The sequence below is a fragment of the Crocuta crocuta genome, unplaced genomic scaffold (genome assembly GCF_008692635.1).
Source record: "Crocuta crocuta isolate KB4526 unplaced genomic scaffold, BGI_CrCroc_1.0 scaffold115, whole genome shotgun sequence".
NCBI lineage: Eukaryota > Metazoa > Chordata > Mammalia > Carnivora > Hyaenidae > Crocuta > Crocuta crocuta.
In genome coordinates this window covers 7,633,892-7,648,637 of record NW_027530575.1, presented here as the reverse complement: position 1 = coordinate 7,648,637, position 14,746 = coordinate 7,633,892, and the positions used below count along the sequence as shown (strand labels likewise).

The following is a 14,746-nucleotide window of genomic DNA, read 5'->3' as shown; positions in this document are numbered from 1 at the left end:
GCCCGGGCTCGGACTCCCGTCCCCGCCCGACGCGGCCATGGAGGACGAGCGCAAGGACGGAGCCTACGGTAGGAGCCGCCTCTGGCCCGCGACCGCCTCCGCTGAGTTGGGGGGCCTTGGGGGAGGGGGACATCCGAGGTCTTGAACATCCGCGCTGCAGCTGGAGGCCCCGCTCCGGCTTCTCGGCCCAGCATTCCTCTCTGCGCCGAGCCCACGCCCCCCCTGCTCCCGCCAGGTCGCCCTGCGTCCCCTCTCCCGGGAGCCCCCGCACTCCCTCCGGCTGATGGGCCCGGGCGCACGGCGCATGCTCCGCCCGGGGAGGTCCCGTTATCTGGGCGGCTCAGATGCCAGGCGGGGGAGGGGAGGCTTGGCGACCGGGGCTCGGAAAAGGGACAGGGCCCCGACTTCCCCAAATCCCCCTCGTCTTCTGGTCGCCTGAGTCCACTTCTTTCTGCCGCCCACATCCCCCTGGGAGTAGCCATCTCGGGCTTCTGGACAGATGGGGAAACTGAGGCAAGCCTGGGCAGACCGAATGCTGGGGTGGGAAGCCCATCGGTTCTTGCTAGTGGCCTGGAAGAACGGAAAGAAGGGCGCCCTCGGTGAGGTTGCTTAAGGAAGAGGAAACCATTGAGAAACTTTCCTGGCCGTGCACAAGGTGCTGGGGGTGCCCGCTACCATTTCGCGAGGTCCCTGCGCCGCGGACCCCGTTCCCACGAACCTCTGTGGGTGGCATTTGCCTCTGGGCCCAGAGGTTGGGGCCAAGATGAGGCCTCTCCCTACCCACGCCCTACAGTGCCTCCCTTCCCACGGTTCCCACGGAGGGGGGTTGCCATCCTCAGTTTCTCCTTTCTCTTCTCCATTTTGGGTCCCAGGGCTGAGCTGGGCACATGTCCCACGTAGCTCTCCCCTGGGGCAAAGGGGCGCTGCTGCCCCTCCTTGTGTGACAGCAGCTTCCTGGAAACTGTGAGACAGAGGCTTTGGGGAGGGGGCAGGAAACCGCGCAAAAATAATCAAGAAAAACAAGCTGAGTAGAGACGCGCCTCCCTCCCGCGCCTCCCTCCCCGCTGCTTCCACCAGGGACTGTGGCCTCAGCAGGTTGTAGAGGGAAACAGATAGGGGAGGCTGGGACCCTCCCTGCCCAGCCCAGCCAAGAGGGAAACATAGGGACCTGGTCACCACCCAGCCAGTCACCTCCCTGCTTGAAGCTGTCAGCCAACATCCTGAGGGGCCTTCTTGCTCTTGGATTTGGCTCAAACCCCAGGCCCTGCATCTGTGGGTGCTGTGCGTCCCTTGGGTGTGGCTGCCTGTCTCTGATCTGGGAATCTCAGCCCGGAGCCCTGGCCAGGCCCTGCCTGCCTGTGGGCAGCACCTGAGGGATCTTTGATGTCTGTAAGGCACTGTGGGTGGGGGTGGGGAATAGCCGTCAGAGTGGACAAGGATGTGATTCATCAAGCCTTGAATTTGGCCAAAGGGAGCCAGCCATGGATGGGCCTGAGCAAACCCTCCAGGCCCTGCCAGACCCACACTCCAGACAGGCGACCTCTGTGCCAGACAGAGGTTGTGCTGGGTGCCGGGAGCCCCTTCCATCAACAAGTATTTCTTGAGCATCTTCCGGGCAGGGTCCAGACACTGAGAACACAGAGGTGAACAAAGCAGAAAAATTCTTGAATAAATGTGTGATTTTAGGTAGTAAGTGTTGTGGAGCAGAGAACAGGACAGCATGTGTGTGGGAGAATCATCTAGGATTATTTTAGGGGACGAAGGGCTGGAGTTTGAGCCAATGGCCAGGGGAAGATTTGGGAGAAGGGTGTTCTAGGCAGAAGGAACAGCAAACAAATCACACAGTTGCTTAATTATTTTTCTCCATGAGCCCCAAGGAAGCCTGAGGTGGAGCTAGGTCTTGCAAGCCCAGGCCATCACCTCCTCCAGAGGGGCCCCCAGGCTTGACTCCTTGAAGTGGGAGGATCTCACATAGTTTGTAAATAGTCCATTCTCATCAGAACCAAACACCTGGAGTCCTAAGGCTGCCCCATGAAGTCCCTCCCAGATAACGAGGGGCTTTCCTTTGGGAACGAGGGGCTTTCCTTTGGGAACGGTAAGCCACCAGGGTGGCTCACAGATCCCAGTGCTCACAGGGGCGCCTGGGTGGCTCAGTCAGTTAAGCATCCAACTTCGGCCCAGGTCATGATCTCACAGTTTGTGGGTTCGAGCCTCGCGTCAGGGCTCTGTGCTGTCAGCTCGCTGGAGCCTGATTCGGATTCTCTGCCTCTGTCCCTCTCTGCACCTCCCCCACTTTGCGCTCTCTCTGTCTCTCCCTCTCTCAACAATAAATAAACATTATTAAAAAAAAAAAAAACCCACATGTCCCAGTGGTCACAAAGCCCTTGTATCCCAATGCCTTCCCATCCATCGGTTGTCATGAATTCGGGGAGTGACATCAGACAGACTCAGGTTCAAATCTGATTCTGGCACTTAGGAGCTGTGTGGCCATGGGAAAGTTGGCAACCTCTCTGAGACTCTGTAGCCTTGTCCGCAGGGCTAGGCAGACCGTACTCACTGCTGGGCTGCATATTGCACAGTGGCTGGTAGGCTCTCTATGTGCTCAAGAGGCCTCTGGGGCCCATAATACTGGAGACATGGGTTTTCCAGAGCTGGACATAGACTTGGTGAGACTGGGCAGGGCAGGAAGCTCCCTCGTCCACAGACACAGTATCTAGAGGAGGCAGCGGCCCTGAGGAAACTGGGGAAATGGCTCCTGGCCCTGATGGATGACATCAATGGCTTCCGCCATCCTTCCCACCCACCCTTGGCATGAGCGTGGAAAAAGGTTCTAGAACTTAAAACAATACACTCTGATAGGGGGCGGGGGGGGTAACGTGGGACAAAAGTAATGGTGCTTGTGTAAAAAGCAGATTCAGGGGCACCTGGTGACTCAGGCAGTTAAGCATCTGACTCTGGCTCCAGCCATGATCTCGTGGTTCATGAGTTCCAGCTCCGAGCTGGGCTCTCTGCTGTCAGCACAGAGCCTGCTTCCCATCCTCTTTCATCTGTCTCTCTCTGCCCCTCCCCCAATCTCTTTCTCAAAAATGAGTAAACATTTAAAACAACAACAACAGATTCTGTGGCCCCATTTGCTTGAGTCCAACTCAGCAGGCAGCGAGGATCTGGTATCTCTTTTTTATTTTATTATTATTATTTTTTTAATGTTTATTTTTTCTTTTTCTTTTTTTTTACATTTTATTTATTTTTGAGAGACAGAGTGCGAGCGAGGGAGCGGCAGAGAGAGGAGACACAGAATCCGAAACAGGCTCCAGGCTCTGAGCAAGCAGTCAGTGCAGAGCCCAACGTGGGGCTCGAACCCACTAACCGTGAGATCATGACCTGAGCCAAAGTCGGACACTTAACCGACTGAACCACCCAGGCGCCCCTTTAATGTTTATTTTTGAGAGAGAGAGAGCGAGCACAAGCCAAGCGGGGCAGTGGCAGAGTGAGAGGGAGACACAGAATCTGAAGCAGGCTCCAGGCTCTGAGCTGTCAGCACAGAGCCCAACCCGGGGCTCGAACCCAGGAACCGTATGATCATGGCCTGAGCCACCCAGGCACCCCTGGCATCTCATTTTTTAAAACTTTGTTGGGAGACGGTATTTACTTGTTAATTGAAGGTTTATTGTTTTCAAAAGAGGGGATACCTTCACACGCTTCAAGATGCAAAGACGGAGGCTTCAAGGTGCAAAGTCTCCGCCCCCTCTCCCAGCGTGACCCGCCCTTCTTGGCAAATAGCATCGGTGTTCCAGCATCTACTGCTTTCTTCCAAATGGAATCTGGGCCTTAGAACTTCACAGGCAATTATATACCTTATCTAGTGGCTGTGTATCTCCTCCTTTTACCAAAATGTCAGCAAATCCCTAGTGTGCTAATTCTGCGAGGCAGAGAGTTTGTGTTTGGTTGGAAGGTGGATCCACGGTGCCTGGCACATAGTAGGTACTCAACAGCTATTGACGGAACGAAAAGGTGTTTGTTTCACATGTTGCTTTTTTTTCCCCTCTCTCTCAAAGTTTATTTATTTTGAGAGAGAACTTGCGAGCGCAATCCGGGGAGGGGCAGAGAGATAGAGAGAGAGGGAGGGAGAGAACCCCAAGCAGGCTCTGCGCTGATGGCTCCGACGCACCAACTGTGAGATGGTGACTTGAGCCGAAACCAAGAGTTTGGGAGCTCAACCGACTGAGCCACTCAGGTGCCCCTCACATGTTGCTTTTTTTCTGTTTGTTTTCCACTTTTTGTTTGTTCCGTTGATTAATAGATCTTGGAGACATCTGGCAGGTCGGTGCCTGGAAAGCTTCCTCTGTGTTTTCTGACAGTCGCATCAAGTAATGTATTCGTGGGTGGAACATTTTATATTTAACCGGTCTTATATTTAACCAATCAAGAGGAATATTTTAAATGTTTTATCGAAGCAGCCAGTTCATACATGAAAGGAAACAAATCCTAAATGCGTGAGGCTCCAGGAGTTTTCGAAGGGTGAACACACCCAGGAAATCAGCACCCAGATCAGGAGGGGGGAAAAAAAGTACCAGCCCCCACAAGCCACAAGCCCCTCATACCTAAGGAGGGTCAATCTGTATTGTTACTTTAATCTTTTGCGGTAAAAAAAAAAAAGGAAAGATAAGATTTACCATCTTAATCATTTTTACTTGTACGTTTCAACACTGTTAAGTATATTCATTGTTGTGCTGCAGCCTGTTTTGGTGAGGCCAGTGGACTATGAAAGGCTCCATTGTTTGTAAATTGTTGTTAAAAAAAAAAAAATAAAAAGGAGGAGCCCGCCTCCGTGGCTGAGACTGTTGGGCGTCGGACTCTTGGTTTCGGCTCAGGTCGCGATCTTTGTGAGATCGATCCCCACATCCAGCTCCTGCTCCACGCTGACCGCACACAGCCTGTTCTGAATCCTCTCTCTGCGCCTCCCTTGCTCCTTCATTCTTCCTCTCTCTCTTCCAAGATAAGAAAATTAAAAGGAATATGTGACAGAAATGATATGCGAATTCCAAAGCTTCAAATCTTGACTCTCTGCCCTTTAACAGAAGAAAATTTGCACATCTTCCATAAGAACCTTCCCATTACCCCAGAAAGTTCTCTTACTAAGCTCCTTCCCAGTCAGTCCCCAAAGGGAGAGTTGTTTTAAAATAGGATTTTAAGGGGCGCCTGGGTGGCTTAGTCGGTTAAGCGTCCGACTTTTGCTTAGGTCATGAACTCGCGGTTCGTGGGTTCGAGCCCCGCGTCGGGCTCTGTGCTGACTGCCAGCTCGGAGCCTGGAGCCTGTTTCAGTCTGTGACTCCCTCTCTCTCTGACCCTCCCCTGCTCACGCTGTCTCTCTCTCTATCTCCTAGAAATAAATAAAGCATTAAAAATTAAAAAAAATAAAATAAAATAAAATAAAATAGGATTTTAAAAACTTTTTTCAACNGACGCTTAACCGACTAAGCCACCCAGGCGCCCCAACATTTATTTATTTTTGAGAGAGACAAAGCAGGAGCCGGGGAGCCAGGGAGGAACAGAGAGAAAGGGAGACACAGAATCGGAAGCAGGCTCCAGGCTCTGAGCTAGCTGTCAGCACAGAGCCCGACACGGGGCTCGAACCCACGGACTGCGAGATCACAACCTGAGCTGCAGTGGGCCACTTAACCAACTGAGCCACCCAGGCGCCCCTATTTTTAAATAGGATTTTAGGGGTGCCTGGGTGGCTCAATTGGTTGGGCAGCCGACTTCGGCTCGGGTTATGATCTCACGGGTCATGATCTCACGGTTCATGGCTTCAAGCCCCGCGTCAGGCTCTGTGCTGACAGCCAGCTCAGAGCCTGGAGCCTGTTTTGGGTTCTGTGTCTCCCTCTCTCTTTGACCCTCCCCTGCTCATGCTGTCTTTCTCTCTCAGAAATAAATAAAATGTTCAAAAAATTTTTCAAATAAATAAATAGGATTTTAATCTCTTACATAATAAAATAAATATATTCTCTCTATGGGGGCAGGGAGGGAGGAGCTAAAAGTTAAAAATAAGCCCTCAACCACACAGAATATTTTAGGCTTACATGTGAAAGAGCCCTTTACCTACCCTGGGCTAACTCATAACAGAGGCAGCACAACCAAGAAATCTTTTGCACAAGCTTAGCCTATTTCTACGTGTGTTTGTGGCATCTGTAGGGTATTTTTAAAAAAATTTTAACGTGTTTTATTTCTTATCGAGAAACAGAGAGAGACATAGTATGTGCATGGAGGGGAGGGCAGAGAGAGGGGGAGACACAGAATCCGAAGCAGGCTCCAGGCTCTGAGCTGTCAGCACAGAGCCCGATGCAGGGCTCGAACTCCCAAACCGCGAGATCATGACCTGAGCTGAAGTCGGATGCTTAACCGACTGAGCCACCCAGCTGCCTCTGTAGTGTATTTTTTTAAGCCTCCTCCAGCCGTTTAATGAAAACTGGTCCTGTTCCCAGAGTGAGATACTATGTTGTTCTGTAAATAGCTTTAGGTCTAACCTCCCTGATGGGAGCCAAGCATGTGAAACAGCAGAGTAGGGAACAGTATGTGTAACAAACAGGGTGTGGGGGGATAAACAGCTACAAATTTGCTTATGCACACGTCCTTAGCCTTGGTCTGGAGGGAGGAGAGGGAAACCAGAGAGAGGAAGCTTGGGCTTTGGGCCAAGGGTGAGAGAGAGAGTGATTCTTCCCGGATAAGCAGTGTTTTACCCGGAGAAGCATACCGTTTACTTTACTCTAAACAAAGTCCATCGTGGGGGGGGGGTTGGGTACCGTGTGCCAGGTTCTGTTCTAGACCCTGGGGACGGCAGGTGCTGCCGTGACAGAGCTGACCTGCTAGAGAGGGAAACAGATAGAGGTATTAAGTTGAGGGAAATCCTTAGGATGTCAGAGAAGGGCTCAGGAGAAAAATAATGTGGGGAAGACGAGTGGGAGGCATCTATAGGGCCTGGAGGCGGAGTTGAACATTTTAAGACCGTCCTCAGGTGACCAGAGGCAGGCAGGAGGGAGGCGTCTAGACAGTGCCTGGCCTGAGCACAGGGTACAGGGCCTGTGGACCATGCAGAAGACTTGGGCTTTTGCTCTGAGATAGATGGGAGCCATCGAGAATTCTGAGCAGGGGAGGGAACCGGCCTGCCCCCAGGCAGCCTCTGGCCCTTGTGCGGCGCAATGGCAGAAGCCGGGAGACCAGGGCGGCACCTACCCTGAGGGATGACTCCCCTGGTACCAAGGCGCTAAGTAAATGAGCACAGCTACAGAAAAGCGAAGCACAGACTTCTGACTCTGCCGGGTTCTAGAACCCAGCATCGCCTCTGCTACAGCACAGCCGCCTTCTTCCCAGTCCTGTGCTGCGCCCCCCCACCCCTCTTTGTGTCCCTGAGCCTTTCACATGCCTGAACTTCAGTTTCTCCATCCATAAAATGGGGTTGACGGCAGTACTGGCTGCTTCTTGGTGCTTTTGGGGGTTCGGGGAGCAGATGCGGGTTCAGCCCTTAGCCTAGTGCTTGGTCCATGGCAAATGGTCCATCCGTGGGGGTTAGTCACAGAGCATGGAGTTCAAGGGCATGGTTGTCAGGAGCCGAGTTCAAATCCCAGCTCCAACTGGCTGTGTGATTGGGGGCAAGTCATGAAGCATCCCTGTGCCTTGGTTTCTGCCTTGAGCCCGGTATGCTGGGAGCCTTGTGAGACGATGACATGAGCTTCTAGAAATAAATGTCCGCTTTGGTGCCCAGCACGGGCCCAGCACACAGTAGGTGCTCTGTCTTCTGCTCTCAGCGTTGTGACCAGGACTGTGACTCTCAGCTTTCCTACTCAGACTCTTTCCTTCCCAAACTCTTTGTCAAAGGGACTCAGCTGGGTGGCTGGGATGCCATTGGCCGGGCAGCCGGCACAGACTTCCGGGAAGGCCGGGTGAGCTGGCCTGGCTGTGTGGGCGAGGCCCTGAGCTGCTGCAGGCCTTGGGGACTCAGCCAGTTATCTGGAAGCCACGGGGGCTGGGTGGCACTTGATGTCCTGGCTCCGGCATTGGGACTGGGCAGCCCATATCGGTTTCCTTATCTCCTACACCCACTGCACTGGCTGGGACCGCCTTTGTGCCCAGCAAGGCCAGGACCCAGGGGNTCAGGCTCAGCACTGATGGCTGAGAGCCTGGAGCCTGCTTCGGATTCTGCCTCCCTCTCTGTCTGCCCCTACCCCGTTCACACTGTCTCTATCTCTCAAATATAAATAAATGTTAAAAAAAAAAAAAAAGGCCGGGGTTGGAGCCAGAGGGGCCTTGGTTTGATTCACATAGCTCTATCCCTTACCACCTGGGCGGGCTGAGCCTCATTTGGGCCTCTCTATCAAATGGGACCATGCCCCTGGTTAGTGTTTGCTGAACCTCAGACCTTTGCTAAGTGCTTTTGGAGCACTGAATCCTGACAACACCCACGAAGCAAATACAATTGTTAATCGCGTTCTCCCAGGCAGGAAGATTGCAGCCTGGAGAGGGAAAGGGCTTGTCCATCCACGCAGCCCTTTGGTGGACAGTGATGCCCCTCCGGATTGGAGAATCCGGCTCCTCACTTGCTGGTTCATGGCCTACAGACTGAGGGGGCGGCCAGCTTTTTCTACAAAGGGCCAGAGAGTACGTATTTTCAGCTCTACAGGCACATATAGTCTGTCTCGGCTCCCCAGCTCCGCGCCTGTGGCCTGAAAGCAGCCGTGAACAACATGAGAAGGAACCAGCATAGCTGTGTCCCCAGAAAACTTGACTTAACAGCCACTGACATTTGAATTTCGTGGAGTTTTCACATGACAAAATAGTCTTCCTCTTTTGATGTTTTTCAGCCATTTAAAAATGTAAAGAGGGGAGCATGCCTGGGTGGCTCAGCTGGTTGAGCGTCTGACTTTTGGAGCGTCCCACTTTTGGTTTTGGCTGTCATGATCTCTCAGTGTGTGGGTTTGAGTCCCCTCATCGGTCTCTGCGCAGGCAGCGCGGAGCCTGTTTGGGATTCTCTCTCTGCCTCTCTCTGCCCCTCCCCCCTCAAAAGAAATAAATATAAGTTAAAAAGAAGAAAAAGGCCATTCTTTGTTCTAGATCATGTGAAACAGTCTGTGGGTGATTCCTTCCACCCCGCCCCCGCCCCATGACAGTTTGTCAGCCCCTGGCCTAGATGGTTACACACTGTGATAGGCAGAATCACGGTTCCCCCAAAGATAATCCACATCCTAATTCTGGGAACCCGTGACTGTGTTAGTTTACAGGCCAAAAGGGAATTTGCAGATGAGATTAAATTTAGGATTTTTTTTTTCATTTTTTAATGTTTATTTTTGAGAGAGAGAGATAGAGTGTGAGCAGGGGAGGGTCAGAGCGAGAGGGAGACACAGAATCCGAAGCAGGCTCCAGACTCTGAGCTAGCTGTCAGCACAGAGCCCGACGCGGGGCTTGAACCCACGCACAGTGAGATCATGACCTGAGCCTAAGTAAGACGCTCAACCGACTGAGCCACCCAGGCGCCCCTGAACTTAGGATCTTATAATGGAGAGATTACGTTGGATAATCTTTCCAGGGCCCAAGGACAAGGGAGGACCCTTATAAAGGGAAGAGGGAGGGGCACCTGGGTGGCTCAGTCGGTTGAGCTAGACTTCAGCTCAGGTCATGATCTCGCGGTCCGTGGGTTCGAGCCCCGCATCAGGCTTTGTGCTGACAGCTCGGAGCCTGGAGCCTGTTTCGGATTCTGTGTCTCCCTCTCTCTCTGACCCTCCCCTGCTCATGCTCTCTCTCTCTCTCTCAGAAGTGAAAAAAACATTTAAAAAATTATTTAAGGGGCGCCTGGGTGGCTTAGTCGGTTAAGCGTCCAACTTTCGCTCGGGTCATGATCTCGCGGTCCGTGGGTTCGAGCCCCGCATCAGGCTTTGTGCTGACAGCTCGGAGCCTGGAGCCTGTTTCGGATTCTGTGTCTCCCTCTCTCTCTGACCCTCCCCTGTTCACACTGTCTCTCTCACTCTCCTAGAAATAAATAAAAAAAATTAAAAAAAAAAATTTAAAAAATTATTTAAAAAAAAAAAGGAAGGAGGCAGTAAGGAGTCAGAGAGAGAGATGTGGTGGGTGTGGACTGGATGGGCGTGCTGGCTTTGAGGATGGAGAAGAGGTCACAGGCCAAGGAATGTGGGTGTGCTGGCAGCTTCTAGAAGCTGGAACAAGAACGGAAACAGATTCTCCCACAGAACCAGCCAGAGAAACGCGGCCCTGCCAGTGCCTTGATTTTAGCCTTGGGCGATCCTCTTTGGCGTCTGACCTCTAGAATCGTAAGATCATACATTTCTGCTGTCTTAAGCCACCCAGTTGGTGGCAATTTGATACAGCAGCCACAGGGAACTCATACAGGGGGTAACCCGTGAGCTGGGCAGACCCCACCCCCCACTACCCACCCCCCAGCTCTGCTGCTCACCGTGGGGGCGGTATTTCCCTCTGGGCCTCAGTTTCTGGGTCTTTCAAATGGAGGTAATGAGGGGATCAATCTCACAAAGTTGCTGTGAGGATGAACTGAGGGGAAAGCATGTGACAGGCTGGAAGAGCTCCTGGCCACATGGTAAAGGGTGGGTAAAATGGAGCCATTGGGTCACTTGGCCTGTTATTATCTTGCAAGGTTGTTGCAAAGATTCAGCGAGTTCGAGTTCCCATCCTGCAGGGTTTGGATCAGGCTCAGTTATCAGAATGGAGGAGCAAGGGGGGTGCCTGGGCTGCTCAGTGGGTTAAGCATCTGACTTCGGCTCAGGTCACAATCTCTGGTTCATGAGTTCCAGCCCCGCGTCGGGCTCTCTGCTGTCAGCACAGAGCCCTACTTCAGATCCTCTGTTCCTGTCTGTCTCTCTCTCAAAATAAATAAATACACTAAAAAGAAAAACAAGAATCCAGGAGTATTCAACTTGCCCCCCCCCCAAAGTTAATGAGCTAATGGAACCCCTCAGAAGCTTGTACCAAGGTTCCCTCCTGTATTTCTCGAGAACCAGCAAGGTCAGACCCTAGGCCACACCGGTGTCTGGCGCTGTAGTAAATCTTTAGTTCCCTCTTACAGGGATAACTCCGGTTCACACGGCAAGGTCATGGCCCCACTGTCTCATCCACAGCCACCAATTTCTCTGAGACCTGAAACCTCTCTGTGTTTCTTCCCCTCCCCCAACCTGGCCAGGTAATGCTCTTGCTCAAACACTCTCAGTGGCTCCCATTCACCCCTCAGACCTGGAGTAGGGATCTTCTACTTGTTGGTAGGTGACGGAGCAAGCCATTTCCCTTCCCTGGGCCTTGGTTTTCTCCACTGCAAAATGGGTTGAGGATAGGACCCCGTAGAATGAGGACAGAGCTCGAGTCTGAAGGATACTCCGGAGTGCATGCCACCCACTCTCACGTGGTTCCTTGCACTCTGCCATTCAGCTAACGTGGAGAAACTTCCAGTGCTCCCCTTATCCCTTCTCCACCCTTACCAGTCTCACTTCTTATCAGATGGTAGAAATATGTTCCTGTTTTTCCGTTCATACCTGTAATAGTTTTGAGGTGTTTTCTTTTTTTTTTTTAATTTTTTAATGTTTTATTTATTTCTGAGAGAGAGAAAGAGACAGCGTGAGCAGGGGAGGGTCAGAGAGAGAGGGAGACACAGAATCTGAAGCAGGCTCCAGGCTCCGAGCTGTCAGCACAGAGCCCGATGCGGGGCTCGAACCCACGAACCATGAGATCATGACCTGAGCCGAACTCGGACGCTTAACCGACTGAGCCACCCAGGCGCCCATTGAGTTTTTATCTATCTTGCATGATTAATCCACGTGGAATTTATTTTGCTTCATGTTGGGAGTGGAGTTAGCTTTTTTCCTTCTGAATGCAGTTGAGGCCACGGACTGATTTATCCTTTGCCTGCCCACTGAAAATTCCACATGTATCACGTATTAAATTCTTGATACATAAAATTCACAAATTAACTTAAAAATTTTTTCTAATATTTACTCATTTTTGAGAGACAGAGACAACATGAGCGGGGGAGGGGCAGAGAGAGAGGGAGACACAGAATCGGAAGCAGGTTCCAGGCTCCAGGCTGTCAGCACAGATCCCGATGCGGGGCTCAAACTCACGAACCACGAGATCATGACCTGAGCTGAAGTCAGACGCTCAACCGACTGAGCCACCCAGAGGCCCCCCCCAATGGACTTTTTAAATACATGCACCCGGAAAACTCGAAGCCCTACTTCTACTTCTTCTTAGTACCTGTACATGGTTTGTACACTGTGGTTGTTCATTCAGCAAACACTCACTACGTGCTATTCTGGGCCCGGATACAGTTGTGAATGGAACAGATATAAACCCCCGCCCTTGTGCTGCCGACAGGGAAGGGGGCAGACAATAAACAAGCAATAATGTAAACATGTGACGTACCAGGTGGTGATAAAAAATAAATAAAAATAAAACAGGGCGATGGGACAGAGGGGAAAGGGATGCTGTTTTGGATTCTATGGTCAGAGAAAGCCTCTCTGAGGAGGGGATGACTGAGCAGAGGCCTGAGTGAAGGGGGGCCACATAGACATCTCTGGGAAGAGATTTCTAGGCAGAGGGAACAGCCAGTGCAAAGGTCCTGAGGCGAGACCATGCCTGGTGAGTTTGTGTATAGCCAGTGAGGCCAGGGAGGCTGAAACAAACAGGCGATGGGAAGAGAACGAGGGTCAGGGCTGAGCGTACAGGGCCTTTTAGGTGATGGCAAAGAGTTGGGGTTTTCCTCCGAGTGAGGTGGGAGCCATGGAAGGTTATAGACAGCAAGAGACCTCCCCTGACTCAGGTGTTCACAGACTCCTCTGGTTGCTGTGGGGGGACCGGACAGGAGTAAGTGTGGCAGCTGGGAGAGCAGGGTGGAGATGCCTGCACTGGTGACAAGAGTCAGGGTCAGAAGTGGTTGGATTCTGGATAGATTCTGAAGGCAGAGAAGTACAGAGAGGCGTCCCAGGCTTCTGGTCTGAGCACTTGGGAAGACGAAGCTGCCTCTTCTGAGCCGGGGGCAGGTTGGGGACCATCAGGGGCTGGGATGTGGCTGTGCGGAGTGTGAGATGCCCATGAGACCCCCCAGGAGACAGGTGTCACAGGGGCGTGCAGTTCAGGGGACCGACATTTGGGAATGATCAGGGTGGAGCTGGCGGTTGAAGCCCTGAGTCTGCAAGAATGTCCCCAAGGGACCTAGTATAACTGGGAAGAGACTACAGCCTTTTTTTGTCCACTGGTTGGACTGGGTGGGTGGGACCAGCCAGCACTGGGGTTGGCAGGGACCACAGGAGCCACAGCATTTCTTTGGGAGGCCTGGTCACCCAAGGGCATGGCTTGGAGCCTTGAACCTCTCCTGTTTGCTAAAGCCTGTGGGCCACGGGTCAGGTGGGGCTTCCGCAGCTGGAGGCCCCTGGGGAAAGGTACATTCCTCTAGGGACAAGCTGAGTTAGTGACCAGAGCCCTGCCAGGGAATGCTTGTCTCTGAGGTAGCAGCTACAATTATCGAGCACCAACTGTATATGACCACGCTGTATAACCCCATTGCTGACTGTATGCCTCATACTGGATGTTTGTTTCCGCAAATCCTCTGCGCCAAACGTATAATCCACTATAGTGTATAGTGTCCAGCTGGCCTCAAAGAGAGCTCTTGGGAGGGGGGTACAGAGAGAAGAGGCAGGTGATTGAGGGGGTATACAGTTGGCTTGGGGAGAGGATGGTCGGTGTGGCGGTGCATAGTATAGCCAGCTGATTGTACCCCATGCTGGTTGTATACCCCACACTGGCTATACAACCCCTTGCTGACTATATACCTTGGTATCCCCCAACCCTGCTATGTACCCCATGCTGATTAAACACCCCCATGGCAACTGTATACCTCTCTGTGGACTGTATGCTTGCACCCCAACACTATAATGCCATTCTCTATGCCCCATACTGGCGGTCCCTCCGTACCTATTGCATACTCCCACATTAAACACCCTTACACTGACTATAGTACATCCATGCCAACTGTATACCTCCTGGTATCCTTTGACTGGTCTTTGACCAGTTTTGATTTTCTACTTGTAGCCCCATTTCACAGTTGAGGGTGCTCAGGGCAGGCAAGACACTGGCTGAACTTGCCCTCCGGCTTGGATGAGGCAGAAGGAGCTTTTGAATCTAGGGCCATGTGGTTAGGATGTGCGCTCCCCGAGAACAGACCCACAAGATTGGGCTCTCGTTTGCTATTGTATGTACTCAGCGCCCAGCCCTGGGCCTGCACCCAGTAGGTGCTCCATAAATCCTTGTTCTACCGAACAATGACTTCAGGCTTCAAGCTTCACACTCGGGATGTGTGCTGGGATGGTGAGCTCAGGTGGATAGCCCTGGGGGCCGCAAAGGGCAGTGCCAGGCAGGGATGTGGCATCTGGGCTCCCAGTCCCATTTTGCCAGTCTTCAGAAGACCGGCGATGTGGATTTTTATATGGAGTCTCCCAAACGTTTAACTTGGCATTTCATTTTTTTTTTAATGCAGACCAAAATAAAAACCGGTTGAGAATTTCCAGCTCAAATACTCTATATTTGGGACTTTGGGTGCAGCCATCTGCCTGCTTTGCGGCGCCTATCTCGAGTTACCTCTCTACGCCTCAGTTTCCATACCTGGAGAATGGGGCAACATCAGGCGCCCTTCCTGGGTTGGGAGGTGTCCCAGGCGGCGCGTGGTTGGGACGCTGGGGTG

General features: G+C 52.2%; 1 protein-coding gene across 1 annotated transcript in view; it reads left to right on the top strand.

Annotated features, from left to right (window-relative positions):
• The first annotated feature begins 6 nt into the window (after window positions 1–6).
• SLC44A2 (solute carrier family 44 member 2 (CTL2 blood group)) overlaps window positions 7–14,746 on the top strand; it is a 26,605-nt gene continuing 11,865 nt past the window's right edge. The window contains exon 1 of the mRNA XM_077767921.1: window positions 7–68. Coding sequence (XP_077624047.1) covers window positions 38–68 — 31 coding nt within the window. The 5' untranslated portion in view covers window positions 7–37. The remainder of the gene's footprint in view (window positions 69–14,746) is intronic.